The 14774-nt window shown below is 38.3% G+C and overlaps 1 protein-coding gene across 1 annotated transcript; it reads left to right on the top strand.

Annotated features, from left to right (window-relative positions):
- Positions 1-1220: 1220 nt before the first annotated feature.
- On the top strand, positions 1221-9707 carry ttpa (tocopherol (alpha) transfer protein). The gene is made up of 5 exons (XM_088085384.1): positions 1221-1454; positions 3809-3962; positions 5058-5251; positions 6893-7003; positions 7136-9707. Exons 1-5 carry the CDS (start codon positions 1275-1277, stop codon positions 7382-7384), a joined length of 888 nt encoding a protein of 295 aa, XP_087941510.1. The 5' UTR covers positions 1221-1274; the 3' UTR covers positions 7385-9707.
- The last annotated feature ends 5067 nt before the right edge of the window (positions 9708-14774 follow it).

Genomic DNA, 14774 nt, shown 5'->3' with positions numbered 1-14774 from the left:
CACACACTAACAGATTCAAAACTCAAAATCTCACATTCTCCATCTTTTCTCGTCAGTTGGATTGTGGAATGTTTTACAGGACACGTCCAAATACTCTGATGTTGCCACAAATCAACAAGTTGGTGCTCCGTGTCTGAGGTTTTCTACAAGACCCGTTGCCATGTGAACGGCTCCTCAGAGACACATCTGAAATCCTGGATAAATAAGACCCAAACCTAACCTGTCATGTCCAGATACCATTACAGATAAAAGTGAAATACTTACTGTTTTAATATGGATCAACTGTTGTAACATAACAGTGACCCAAAGGCTTTGCCCCCCATGTTTTAGCTTATATTAGTGCCCCCCGATGGCAAACACTATCACTGCATGTGTCTGTAGACTGCACAGTGATGCCATTCAAATGAAATACACACCCAAAAACCGTTACTTACCCTTACATATCTGTACATGAACCCAAACCAAACCCGGCTGTTCCTGAGTATCATCCACATGTAAACACTGACATGGTGTGTCACGTGGACAGCAGACAGTGAATGAGTGCAGAGGCTGAGGGAGCAGCTGGTGACCAGCAGGGGGCGCTGTTACAGCACTTTCTGCATGTTGATTCACAGCAAGAGTTCAGATGTGTCTGAATATTACACTTTCTGAATATGCTCATTATATTATATTGCGTTATTATGAATGAAAGCTCATTGTTACATTATGCACCAGCACTGCAACTGCAAGAACTATAACTTTATTTACTATATTTATAGTTCCTATAACTTTACATATAAAATTATGTTTTGGAAAAGAAATATGTTAAAATATGTAAATACTTTGTTTTTTCCCGAGCACTTTGCAAGTCATTTTTTTACGTCTTTTTTCCCTTGTTAGATAATTTTCTTGTAACTTTTTAAATTCATTTTTGGCTCATTTTTAGGCCATGGCTTCAGTTGTTCACTGCCTTCTCACCTCGTTTTTGGAATAAATCGAGCCAATTTTTACAGGTTTACAAGCTTTAAGCATTTATTCAACAGTAATAATAATGAAATTATAATACAGATATTTAATAGTAAAACACCAATTTAGAACATTAACTGCTGCAACTATTGTGATCATTTTGTTCTTTATGTGTTTTCAAGAAAGTGTCTTTCTTGAAAACACCCCCCCCCCCCAACAGACACACACACACACAAACACACACAGAGAGAGAGAGAGAGAGAGCCGGCCCCTCTCCACAGTCCCTCTCTTCCTCTGTGTCCGGGGCAGACAGCCGACCAGGGTGCGACATGAGCGGGCCTGAGCTCGATGAGCTCTCGGAGGACTCGGAGCAGCTCGGGCCGACTGTGGCCGTCCTGAGGCGGAGAGCGCTGCAGGCCGACGAGCTGTCCGCCGTCAGGAGCTTCTCCGACGGCTTTCTCCTCAAGTTTCTGCGGGCCAGAGACGGCGACGTGGAGCTCTCTCTCAGGGTATACACACACACACACACACACACACACACACACACACACACACACAAATCCGATCCGATCAGTAGGCAGAGAGAGGACTCGGGGTACAGAAGGGTGCGCAGGGCACAGTGAGTGTGACAAATGCAGCTTTACTTTGACTTTCTGGAAGTCTGTGGAACTGTTTATCGATGATCGCTGCAGAGTCTGTGGAGCTGAAAACTTAATGTACAAAGTGTTTTTAGCGGACTAACTGTAGGTGTGTTTTACCACTTTAACACCGCCGTGCGAAAGTGTGCAAGCATTCAGAGTTTGTTGATTTTATTGTTTGGATTTTTAACATTGATTTCAGGTTCAGTGTATAGTGTTCAGCAGGCTGTGTCTGTGATTACACATTTACACTAATGGACTGCAGGCCACTGATAGAGATAAGGGGCTGTACGCTATTTATTTATTTATTTATTATTTAAGTGGGTGGCTTGGGTGTGATTTTTTTGTTGTTGTTTCGTTTTGTTTATCAACTCCTTAAACATCTGGATCCACGTCAGATTTCTTGTGCTGCGTTCCGAAACATTTTACACATGAAAAAACTGCTTTGATTTCTTTTGAAAACACTGGAAAAAAAAACATAATGAGCTACTTAGGAAAAAATATCCAGCACACTGCAAAAAATAAAAAATAAAAATAGATGGGATCAAAAAGAGGAAAAATGACCAGAAAGCTATATTTAATTTTCCTTTAATTATATGTTTAATATTGTGTTTCAGAGCAAAAACAAGAATGAAATTTTTAAATATTGGTTTTCAGGGCCGATACCAGTTATTAGTAATTAATGAGGCCGATAACAAATATTTGGAACTGATGCGCAAAAATTAAAATATTTAGAATTTGTAATTTAACAAACTCCAACATAAACTTTGTTTAAATGCCTTTAGCAAATGTTTAATCAAAACTGAAATGTTTAACATCATATACTGCAAGTTCCCAGCATCGGTTGTTTATAATTGAAATAAAAAATGAAGAAGTGAATTCACCTCCCTGAGGTTGCACAGAGTGAATGTTTCTCCCATGCTGACACTTTTTTGCACTTTTTAATTAATTAATTTTATCGGGAAGATCATTCAAATAAAATGCTGACACAGATAATATGTAAAACGCCAAATATATAAATATCGGATGATCATTTGTTGACCCCTTTGTAGGGGGGTGGGGTATTATTTTTAGATATTTTTCTTTTCACTTTTTACTAGTTTCTTGCTAAATTTTGGGCCATTTCTTGTAAAGTTGTATGTTTTTTAAAGAGGATTATGGCAATTTTGCTCAAGTTTGAAAGGGTTAATCCTCTGTTGTTGTTTACAGAGACTTTATCATACTTCAGAGAGCGTTGTTGTCGCCTTATTATTACTACTGTTATTTTTAGGACTGATCGTAAAATCACAGTAGTCTTTTATTTGAAATCTGTCAGTGCGGGTTGCACACAGTTTTTGGCTCAACAGGAAAGCTTAGTTGCTTATTTTCATCTGAAAGCAGCTGGAGATGATCCAGCCGGGCTTAAGATCAGCAGTCTGAACTGTGACTTGAATTACTGATATGTGACTGATTTTGAACACACAAACACCTCTCTAAATTTGCTTTTACAACCTCTCAGCCCGCGCTCGTGTTCTTATTTCCTGTTGGACCTGCATCAGCAGGAGTGTTTACCGTTCACAGAGATAACTGAGAGATTGACCCTTTGAAACCTGGAATCAACATCAGTTTCCTTGTGCTGCATCCAGGTGCCTTTCACAAGCTTTTTAACCCTTTAAACACCCAAGCAGATCTATTTTAAAGCATAGGGGGAAAAGGCAATAATCTTGCATTTAAAATTATATTACAGAAAGGAACACACACACACACACACACACACACACACATATATATATATATATACATATATATATATAATTGTTTTTCAGCACTTTAGATATTTTATTTTGCTTGTTTTCAGGTCATTTTCTTGGAACCTTTTCTAAAATAATTTTTTGCTGATTTTTGGGGCCATGTCTTCTTAATTTGCACGTTGCCCTCTCCACATATTTTTGAAACAAATTGGGGAGGATTATTAGATAACTCTAAAAAAAAAAATACATTATCCATAAAACTGTATTTATAAGTATAATAATTTTATATTTAAAATGATTATTTAGGCCACTTTCTTGTTCGTTTTTGACATTATTTTTAACCGCTAATTTTTGGATTTTTAAAAAAACTTTTTCACTAACTTGCTTGTCAAGTTGCTCATTGCCTTCTCCCCATATTTTTGGAAAAAAATAAAATGAGAATCTTATGACTTCCTCTCATTTCTCTGCTGTCCCTGCATGCTGTGTCCTGGGCAGCTCTTACTGAACTACCAGCGGTGGCGGAGGGACAGTCCTGACATCAGCACCTGTCTGTCTCCCTCCTCGGTGCTCGGTCTCCTCAACACAACGTACCACGCCGTCCTCCCGCAGCGGGACCACACTGGTAGCAGGGTGCTCATCTACAGGATAGGTCAGTACAGGAACAGCTTCTTCTTCTTTATCTTTGAGGTTTAACCCTTTGAAATCTGGATCAATATCAGTTTTCTTGTACTGCGTTCAAATGCATTTTGCAAATATTTAAACATTTAGCAACTTGGTTTGATTTCTCAAAAAACTTGTGGAAAAATGGCATTAGCCACTTGGCACAAAATGTCCCGCAAACTGCAGAAGATTAGTAAAAGTTTACAAGAAAATTACCATAATACTTAGCTTAAAAAGAGAGAGAGAAAAAAACATCGGAACATTTTTAAATGATGAAAGAGGAAAAATACCAAGAAAATTTGTCATTATTTTTATTATTATTAATAATAATAATAACTACCTTGTAATTAACTTGTCACTACAACAGTGGCCTGTCAGTCAGGACAGATGCGTAGCAGTGGCTATAGTACCTAGCTTTTGTCCAAATGTGGTCACTTATGGCTCCAAAAAAAACAAGATGTGACGGCAAAAATACCAAATTTGGAAACAAACCAATGGTTACATGGTTGCTTCCATTCTTCCATACAGTCAGTTTAAGGGAACCGTATATGTGTGTTTTGCAACCCACAAACTCTAGCAACAATAGAAAGCTGTTTTCAGTAAAAGAGAAAATATCTCTGATAACACAACCTGTTCGGCACCAAATGGTCGACAGACAAATATAGTTAGTAGATAAAGAGGCAGATGTTTTTCCCAGAGTTGGTGGAGACCAAAAACAGAGATTAAAGAAAGATACATTTGGACATTCATCAGGTGGGCACAATCACCACCCCAAATCTATGATAGTGTTGCTCTGTGTATTGTCTTGGTGTGAAAATCATCAATTTCAAGATGGACAAAGAGAAGGATACTGGACTGTGTCCATCACGTGGACCATTTGCTTGAGTGAAATTTGCTTGCTCAGTGCATTTGGAAAAACAGTTCTCCATCTTGGTTCACTTCAGTTGTGGCCAACTACACATGTACATTAGAGTTTTGGTCCATAGACTTTACATTGGGATGATGACAAAATTTGAATTTAAAATCTCACTTATGCAGCTCAAGGACGATAGTAGTCCAGTGAGACGTCTTGTCTTCTCTGCAGGAGAGTGGAACCCCAAAGACTGGTCAGCCTTCCAGGTGTTCAGGGTCAGCCTGATGACATCAGAGATCATCTCCACGGAGACAAAGACGCAGAGGCGGGGTCTGAAGGTCATTTTTGACCTGCAGGGGTGGAGTTTAGGCCACGCCCTGCAGATTAACCCCTCCCTCGCCAGAAAGATATCCTCTGTACTTTCGGTAAGATCGTGCCACAATACAACTTCTACTAGGTGCTACAAAGCTGGACACTTCAGTTGGTGATAGGCTTTATATGGGTCCCAGTCCACAATAATATGTTATTTGTATGCAGACGACACCCAACACTTTAAACAGGTTCTATGAAAAAAAGGAGAACTTGAGGTCTCTGCTAACCACATTCTGACAGCATGTGAAAACAGACAGGACATTAGGAAGTTAGAACAGTAACTTTCCCGTTTAAACAACACACCATTAAAGACCCACTCAGACATCTTTCTTTAAGACATAGTTGTACGCTAATTCGTTGCACAGTGGCTTGACTAGTATATTGTGTAGCTTTTTAGATTTGCCTAAATAGTCTATTAAACAGTAAGAAAGACATGTCTAATGAAAAGTTCATTTTAGCCTCAACTACCCAAAAGCAGGTAAAGGATCTGCCCCACAGACCAAATTTTTTAGTTGACAAACTTTTGAGGAGAGGTCTCAAGGCTTTTTTTTACATATTCTCCAACATAAACATTCAGAGCTATTACTATCATTATTTCTCTTGTAATTCTGTAATGGTAGGCAGTTTTGGATATCTGCTTGCACCGTCTACACAGTTAACTTTTTCTTTTTTACATTTTACAGAGTGCCTTGTACAGAATAGATTGATCCAAACATTTCTGGCTTTATTTTTCGATATTTATTTTTTGACACTATCATGCATTTTTTTGCAACCTTTGCGCCACAGCAAAGCTCTGGTGTGTTCACACACAGAAAAGGAAGCAAATTTTTGGCCTCATGTTATTGCACTAGTACAGCTGGAGTGTTTTCTTTTTAAGCATTTCAGAACCAACAATAATTATCCCTTAACAACAGTGCTCATGGTTCTGCTAGCCAACTATACAATGCATCTAACAGCTATCATGTTCAGTAGTAAAGTACAGCCAATAATTGGAATCAAGTGATGTAAACATGATAAACTTTGTTTTTCATTAAAATGCTCTTGTGTCCCTTTCTGTCATTCTGTATCCCCTCACTAAATTCATAGATTTTGCAGGTCTGTAACACAGCAAAGGAGGAGCTCTCCATGAGTTCGTTTTTCCTCAGCAGCAGTTTGTGATTTGCGGGGTGGATAATTGATCTGTCGATTCACTCAGAGCTAATCTGATCAGATCAGTGGATGAGAAGAGCAGCTGTTTGTGAGTGAATGCAAACTTTTAGACCCAGCAGAATGTATGGTCAAGTTTCACTTTCAATGCACCTTGAGGTCTGCTGTCCCATCTGTGCCCAGAGTACACGCTGCACTCTGGGTTTGAGGTGCAATGTATAACGGAATGGTATATATATTTCAAAAGTACTCCTAATGAATGTTCCAGCTCCAAAAATAGGAAATCTATTTGTGATGGCAGATGTTTTAATTGTTGCCACTAATAAACGAATGTTTGGGAAACCCTGTGCATCTTATAATAATTTGTATGTAATCACGCCGTGCGAAATACTTGCTTTGTGTTATGAACAAACCACAAGACTCATGTTGTGAAGGATTTGATTTTACTATTATTAGCGCTTGTTCTATAAACCTGAATGGCTCATCAAGTAGTGAGCTTGGTCTTTTAGTTTTTACAGCCATCCTTGTATGTGTGTTTGCGTGTTCAGGACTCTTTCCCACTGAAAGTTCGAGGAATCCATCTGGTTAACGAACCAATGCTCTTTCGGCCAGTCTTCACCATGATTCGTCCCTTTCTGCCAGAGAAGATCAAACAGAGGGTGAGCAGCTTGTTAGTCATTGGGATCGCACTACGCTGCAAAGACGCCTCTCTATTCTGAGACTCTCTTTTAAACAGACTGGAAATACTTTAATGAGTCTTTAAACTCCAGTTCACTCTCTCCACGCTGCAGATCCATATGCACGGCGCTGATTTCCAAGACACTTTGAGCGACTACTTCTCCTCGCATGTCCTGCCTCCAGAATATGGAGGGGAGGGGCCTGGGATAGAGGAGGCGTGCCAGGACTGGACCAATCAGCTGCTTCAGTCAGAGCAGTTCCTGCAGCAGATTGCCTCCCATCCAACAGGTGACATCGCCATTACTTCCGAGGACTCCTTGATCTCAGAGGAGGTGCAGACTGAGCAGCTCTCAGAGGGTTGATGTTTGGAAGCTGGATCATACATACACTCTTTTACTTTGGATCCAAACAGCCTGGCACGCACGCACGCACGCACGCACGCACGCACGCACGCACACACACACACACACACACACACACACACACACACACACACACACACACACACTGGCAGCCACTTTTGGAGCCTTAATTCTAGAATACAAAGCTTGAATATTTTTTGTGGCATAGAGAGCCGTCGTTGCGTTAAAACCTTTTAGCACTGGTCCATCTGGGTGACTGTGTTAGCTGTCTTCTTGTTACATTTTTCACTAAAATCTGAACAAAGGGACGAGTTGCATCTCAATTTAAAATATCTCTTTCAGACATGAAGAAGCTCCTGGCAATCTCACGTCCATGTTCGAAGTGCTGAGTGTGAGTCAGAACAGAGTTAGTCTAGCTCAAGAACTCAAGGCTTAAAAACGGCAGTTCACAAACCATTGGGTGACATCACCGTAGCTACACCCGATGCTGGTACCGCTCTTTGCTCTCCAGACACATTTGTTTGCCTTCTACTCAAACCTGATTGTTCAGTATTACACTGACAACAGATGGAAAACAGAATGACTCCGATGCCAAAATTTGATTCCGATTCTGTATTGATATGCAGCTGATCTGTTTAGAGAGATTAACCACGTCCTGATCACAGCTCTGCACTTAAAACACAAACATGGAAGTGGTGTCAATCTGCTTATTATCTCCTTATTTTACTCCAAAAAAGGAAGCTAATAATCATTTAGTTTCCTCAATGCTGAAGTTTTTATATGTTTTTAATACATTTTTAATTCTTGTTTTTTACGTGTTGCTAGTATCTGATAGCTGCTCAGTGTTGATAGTTTGATTAACTGAGCCAACTCTTCAGCTGTGTTATGAAATAGAGACTGGATCAACAGTTTACTATGTCAACAAGCCTACCTTATCAGATCTTTTACAGAAATGTCACTGAATGTTACTGTACGCACATGCACATTTTCAGGGATCGCTCTACTTCAGTTGTTCCATAGTTAAACATTAATAACCAACAGGCGAGTCTCTAGTGGAGCTCAGGGATGGATTGCTATGAGGAGTTATGAGCAACAGCTGCAGGACACCAGCCCACAACCAGAGGACCAAGACGCAAGACACAAACTTTCTGTACAATCCTGTGAACCCAATTTAAGTGCCACTGTAAGAATGTAATTCTTTGCAAAAATTCCTGGAGGTCAAAGAGTTTCCATAACATGGACACCATGGACAGTATCTCTGCAGCTGAGTGAACCCTGACTGTCCTCCAACTCATCACTCCTTCCACACGTTTATCATATAAGCAGCCAGACCAATCCATCCAATATCCTACTAGTTTATGATTCATTTTAACTTTGATCTTCTTACCTTTTTTTCTTTTTATTTATGAGGAAACATTTAACTATATTATGCACATATCCCACATACTCAGGTATTACGAAAAAAAATAGTGAATATGCTGTTCAAACTGTGTATAGAATATTTTTAAATTAATTTTGGCAGAACCTTGAATAGGTTTTTAATGAAGAGAATCTTAATTTGTGTATGTTGCCCCTTAAAGGAGCTCTATACAACATTTAGAGCAGAAACCTTTTGAATCCTGAGCAAATTGGTTTGATTTCTTTAAAAAACATGGGCAGAAGGCAATGTCAACTTAAGAAGAAATGACTCAAAAAATTAGCAGGGAATTGTTGTTTTTTTTAAAGTACATGAGAATATCCCTGAAAAATTAGCACCAAAAAAGATAAGAAACGTGAAAAACATAACCATTCTCTGAGTATAGAATGAAGTAACCCTTCCTGTGTGTGTGTTGTAATCTGAGCTTCTCTGTTGTTTGTTGTGGTAGACAGTCTAGCTGTGCATGCATGGCATTGCATGTTAGCTGGTTCTGGGTTAAAATGCAAAGGAGGCATAAAGAAGGGACTAAGTAACTGCTCTATAGCACGATCTCTGTGTTAAAAGGTGTAATGATACACTGAATATTGTATATAGCTCCTTTAAAAAAGAGAATGTATGTATTTCTTGGCCTGGATCTTTCTGAGAATATCCAATTATATTGACTTAAAAGTCACACAAAGGAAAGCACAACACAATATCTCAAGTCATGTTCTCATTCATTTTTAATTGTTGTAAGAAATATGATTTAAGTTTTTGTTGTTGTTTTTTTTTACTAGAAAGGCCTTATTAATTTTAAGCAAAGATCCATCCCTGTGTTTCTGTACGTTTGGTAATGAGTAGACAGGCACATTAATGGGTCGATGAAGTGCAGGGTTTAGAATGTTGTAAATAAATTGCTCTAATTCATTTTCGTGTCTGTTTCAAGTTCAGTGGAAGAGAGAAAAGAAAAAATAATGTTTTTTTTTCAGAAGAACAAAATAAGAAAAAAACAGGTTAGGCAGGTTTAATAAAAGTACAGATGAGTTTAAAAATGAGTTGAAAATCTTCAGTAATCACACTGCGGTTTTTGAAATGGGCTTTAGTTTTTAGTCCTCTGGAATCAGAGTAAGTACAAAGTGTCAGCCTTCCTTTTTTATTGCTAAAGAGAAGAATTTCAGTCTTGTCAATTTTGTTAAATAGCTTACTTTTTCAACGCATTGACAAAGTGAGTCTATTAGACTATAGTCGGAGACAGCACAAGATAGGTCTGCATGTCATCTGCGTAACTATGATAAACAACCATAGAGTCATGGAGAATTTGACCAAGAGGGAGAATGTAAAGCTTGAAGAGGAGGGGTGCCAGAACAGATCCCTGTTGGACTCCATATATCATGGCCGCTCTTTCAAAAGCAGCAGAATGTGTCATTTAGTAACAAAATGGTCTTATTTAAGTACAGAATAATCATGGGTAGATGTGGTACTCACTGTTCACATGTTAACATATCAGCTGATTCTACTGAAGTGTTGTTCTACAGGTCAATGTAACAAAGGTGAACAGATTGAGTGGTGCTCGTCAATTTGACTAACATGAGGTTCTGTTATCTCATTAGACAGTGAAGAGGGTTTAAGAACACTGTACAATGTCATACTTAATTTGCTTTTAGCACAAACATCACCTAAAAGAATATGTAGTACAAACTTTTGGCACTGGGTGTAACTTTTGGAAAATACCACCCCTTCTGTCACCGTGTAAACTGACAATGCGCAGATCCTGTAAGAGAGGTGACATCACACTATGCATGATTGTGGTATTCTTCTATGATGTCTCATCACAAACTTACACCGCCAACTACTGGCCTGACATGCGTTCTACAGTGTTTTCGTTGTTTTTGTGGATTTTGATCGTTGATTTGTGTACATGAGGATCGTCTCACAATGTTATCATATGAACGCAGAATTTTTTTTTAAACGCAAATGAAAGACTTTTCCATTTTAAGTTGGGCCACTTTCGTCTGAACATGGCCTAAAAAAACAACAACAGTAGCTTTATGAAATAAGTAGATTTGGCTTGACTGAGGCCAGCTGCAACATTAACATGCAGCTTCCATGTTACCTCTTCATGTATAATAACACTGCCTGAGCCAATTTTGGATGCATACTTACTGATAGTACTTTCATTCTTTTATACCAATGTAAGATTCTAAATGCCAGATTTCTATTAGTGACAGGGTAATTCTAAATTAGAGTAAAGCTCATTTCACTTTAAGGTCTCGTGTGTAGGGTTTAGTTGCATCTAGTGGTGAGGTGGCAGATTGCAACCAACTTAAAATTCTCCCATGTGCCAAGGGTGTATGAAAGTTACAGTGTCAGATGTGAAAACCCAAATGCCCTATTTAGAGCCAGTATTAAGTTTGCCCATTCTGTGCTAATGTAGATCATGGTGGATGCCGTGGAAGAGGACAATAGATTTATGAGGAGAACTAGATACAGCATTGGATATGGGGCTCTGTTGTTAGTTGTAAGTTATGCTGCGTTCACATGGAATCCAGCAGACAGTAGACGGCAGTAGATGGAGGGTCTTTGCACATGGCACAAAACCTGCCCTTATACAGTGTTTAGGGGGCATTATCGATGCTAGTAAGTGATTTAAGATTAAGTCACCATTGAGCACACTTGGACTAAGCAGATTTGGATGGTTAAAAACATGCTCTGCATCTGGGGTTGACTTCTTTTGTATTTTTGAAGAAAGGAAATATGACAGAAATTCAGGAGAATATTGCTGCATGAGGCCCAATAAGTCATTACTATAAAAAACCCTCTGTAATGCAGCCTTATAGAGCTGTGAGGTTTACTTCCATGAGCTTTGGTGTTTTCATGTTGTCTTCCTACTTTTGCTGTGTCTTTGTGCTCTGTACTGCACAGACCTTTGATCAGTGTGAGCAGCTCAGTAAACACATCTATCAGCCCTGCTGCGTCTAGTAAACATTATCTATCCTCCAACAAGCCCCTAATGCCTCAGATCAGTCTGCAGTGTAAGTACAACCATAGTTCACTGCTGACAAGATAAAAATAAAGAGAACACAGCAGAAACCTTCTTTCTCTGCTCCTTATTCTCGACACATTATTAGATCCAAGATCAAAATCTAAATACGTCCCTGTTTTGTACAGACTGGAAGCCATGAACTTGAAATACTGTGGGTGGTCACGACCTTTTGTTGCTGCCCTGGCTGTTGTCATTCAGTTAGTGCAGACTGTAGTTTGTTTGGCTCTGTCTGAATCCTAAATCTTAGCACAATCAAAGGCACCTCTGTAGTCAGTTTTACATACTTTACGACAGCATACAACCTGATGATATTTACAGTAAATGCTTTTTAAGTGTGTTTCCTCAATGAGAAATCTCTCTGCTAGAGTACTATATTTGTCTGTATATATACATGTATGTGTATATAATTTGAATATAACGTCTGTATTCCTGATACTTGGGGTTGTCATGGTAACCTCTTAAAAATAAAAGACTGTTTTTCCCTGCTCGGAAAAAAACCTTATTGTTTATGGACTATATTTAATCATCCAGGACTAAATCAGCCATTGACTATTCTGAAATATTTTCTTGTTGATATCCTATTTTACAAAATAAAAGTGGGTGGTTTTTTAAAAGAAACTATTGCTGTTTTTCCAGCATCTTTTTAGAAACCAAAAGTTTGCGCTTTTGTTGGAACTTATCTCTGTTTTTCCAGTGACTTTGTGGGAACCAAAAGTGGATGTCTTCTAGGAAATCATTGCTGTATTTCTAGCGTCTTTTCAGGAACCAAAAGTGGGTGTTTTTTTAGGAACCTATCACTTGGGACTGCAGCATGTTTCCTATCACCTATCACCCATGGTTTTTAGGAACAAAACTGGGTGTTTTGAGGGACCCATCACTGTGTTTCTAGGGGCTTTTTAGAAACCAAAAGTTGGCATTTTTATAGGAACCTATCTTTGTTTTTCCAGCATTTTTCTTTTAGGAAACTATCACTGGTTTTCCTTACACCTTTTATTTTCAAATCTAAAATTGGGCATTTTTATAGGAACCTACCCCTGTTTTCCCAGTGGTTTTTTAAGAACCAAAAGTGGATGGGTTTTTTTTAGGAACTTCTTGTTTTTCCCTCTGCTGTTAAGGCAATAAAAGTGGATGTTTTTGTTTTAGGAACTTTTCCCACTTTTTAGGAAATAAAAGTGGGTATTTTTTTTGGGAATTTGTTGCTGTTTTTAACCCCTAAAAGTGTGATTTGAAAAGTGCGACCTGTCACCATTTTCCAGTGGGCATAGTGGTACGAAAAACATTTTTTTACAGAAAAACCTCTGAAATTCCTGACAAGATTGTGTCCCTCCGAACCAGGTATTTTGAGCCAAAAATGATGTTTTCCTAACCATAGACAAGTGGTGTATTTTTTGTGCTTATACCTAACACTACTTAAGCCATGGTGTTGTTGAAATGTAAAGTTTCAGTGTATCTTTTACAAAATAATATGCAAAAAATAAACACATCAGTGGTTTTGCAGAGATGCATAATGTCAACATTTCTGAAGGGTTAAACTAAGAATGTTGTCTTTTCCTTATATTATACAGGATTGAACACTTCTACAGTAGATTAGCTATGGATTGTAAAAGGACTGAGAAACCCCCCAACTCATTCAGATTTTGTGTAATTCACAAATGCTTCTCACTGACTTGAAAATGCTTGTGTTGTTGACTGTCTGTCCACAGACTGAAAATCATGTGTCCCTGTCAGGTGTCAACTGCAGAAATATTTGTCTTCCATCATCTCTCCAACCACTAACATCCCCCTCAGACAACATTGCAACAGTGTTTGGTCCGGCATTACACCACCCGCATATATACACAACTCCCTGACAGAAGTGAAATGCAGCTTTTCTGTGTTTGAACAGCATCTGACATAGTTAGAAATGGTTAGAAAATATACTGATTTTTTTAATTTTAGTTTTTACATATGTATGTGTGTGTGTGTGCACGTGTGTGAGAGTGATAAATTCACATGTATTTTGTACGTTTTATAAGTGAAAACTTGGAAAAGGTGTGATTTTAGCCGAGTGCTTTCATAGTCTTAGATTAGAGAGATTATATTAGTCACTGCTGTCTGTTGATGTGATGCAAATTGACTTGATGAAATCCACGAGTTAATCAACAGCTTCCGGTGTCCACACACTTCCTCTTAAAAACACGCAGCTGAGTTTCCCTCAGTGTTTTATAAGATGGACACAATAGACACGTATCAGTACAAATAGAATTACACCAGTTCAGAGCACCGATGCTCTTTTTCATATTTTGAATGCTTGTATTATTTAATTGTTTCAAAGCAATACATTTACAGTGTTACTTATCATGTGTAAGACTTATTGCAACAGGTTCCTTCAGGTGCAGCTAGAATAGATTTTTGAGGTAATGTACGCAGATCAAAACAGCATTAGCATGAAATGAAGTGATCTCAGTAGGAAATGCTTTTGGATTTCAATTGAAAAGGTTCACAGCAATAGAAAAAATCATCTCTGTAAAATGCACACAGACTACGCATTCACAGTGGAGAATTAGCAGTCAAATTTCCCTCCGCCAAGACAAAAAAAAAATGTGCAGAAACTCTTTTTATCATATGGAATGACTAAAAAAATACCTGACTTGAGGAAAAAAATATAAAATTTTAAGATAAGATTAAGTGCACTGCAGGAAATTTGGCTGAACTGCCTCATTCTTGCCACTTTACCTAGTGAGAAGATTTATTTTTCCTGCAGAAAAGTACAATTTTCTGCTATTGTATACTTACACTCCACTAATTCAGAGGCAATAATTGTATATTTTACCCAAAATATAATCAACAAATAAATTATGATGTACTATTACAGTTAAAGATAAGCTTTGCCTTATGTGTGCTTTAAAATGCTGTATGCTTCTCTTCACGTAGATGTTGTTCTGCTGTCTAAACCTTTTAGGTCAGTTCCA

Source organism: Plectropomus leopardus, chromosome 12, assembly GCF_026936395.1.
Source record: "Plectropomus leopardus strain MGB_pleo_1.0 chromosome 12, ASM2693639v1, whole genome shotgun sequence".
Taxonomy (NCBI): Eukaryota; Metazoa; Chordata; class Actinopteri; order Perciformes; family Serranidae; genus Plectropomus; species Plectropomus leopardus.
The sequence above is the reverse complement of the archived record's forward strand: the minus strand, read 5'-3'. Positions and strand labels throughout refer to the sequence as shown.

Coding starts and splice junctions, on each gene's coding strand:
- ttpa (XM_088085384.1), top strand. CDS start 1,275: ATGAGCGGGCCTGAGCTCGATGAGCTCTCGGAGGACTCGGAGCAGCTC. Junction 1,455..3,808: donor ACGTGGAGCTCTCTCTCAGG/GTATACACACAC, acceptor TGTCCTGGGCAG/CTCTTACTGAACTACCAGCG. Junction 3,963..5,057: donor GGTGCTCATCTACAGGATAG/GTCAGTACAGGA, acceptor TCTTCTCTGCAG/GAGAGTGGAACCCCAAAGAC.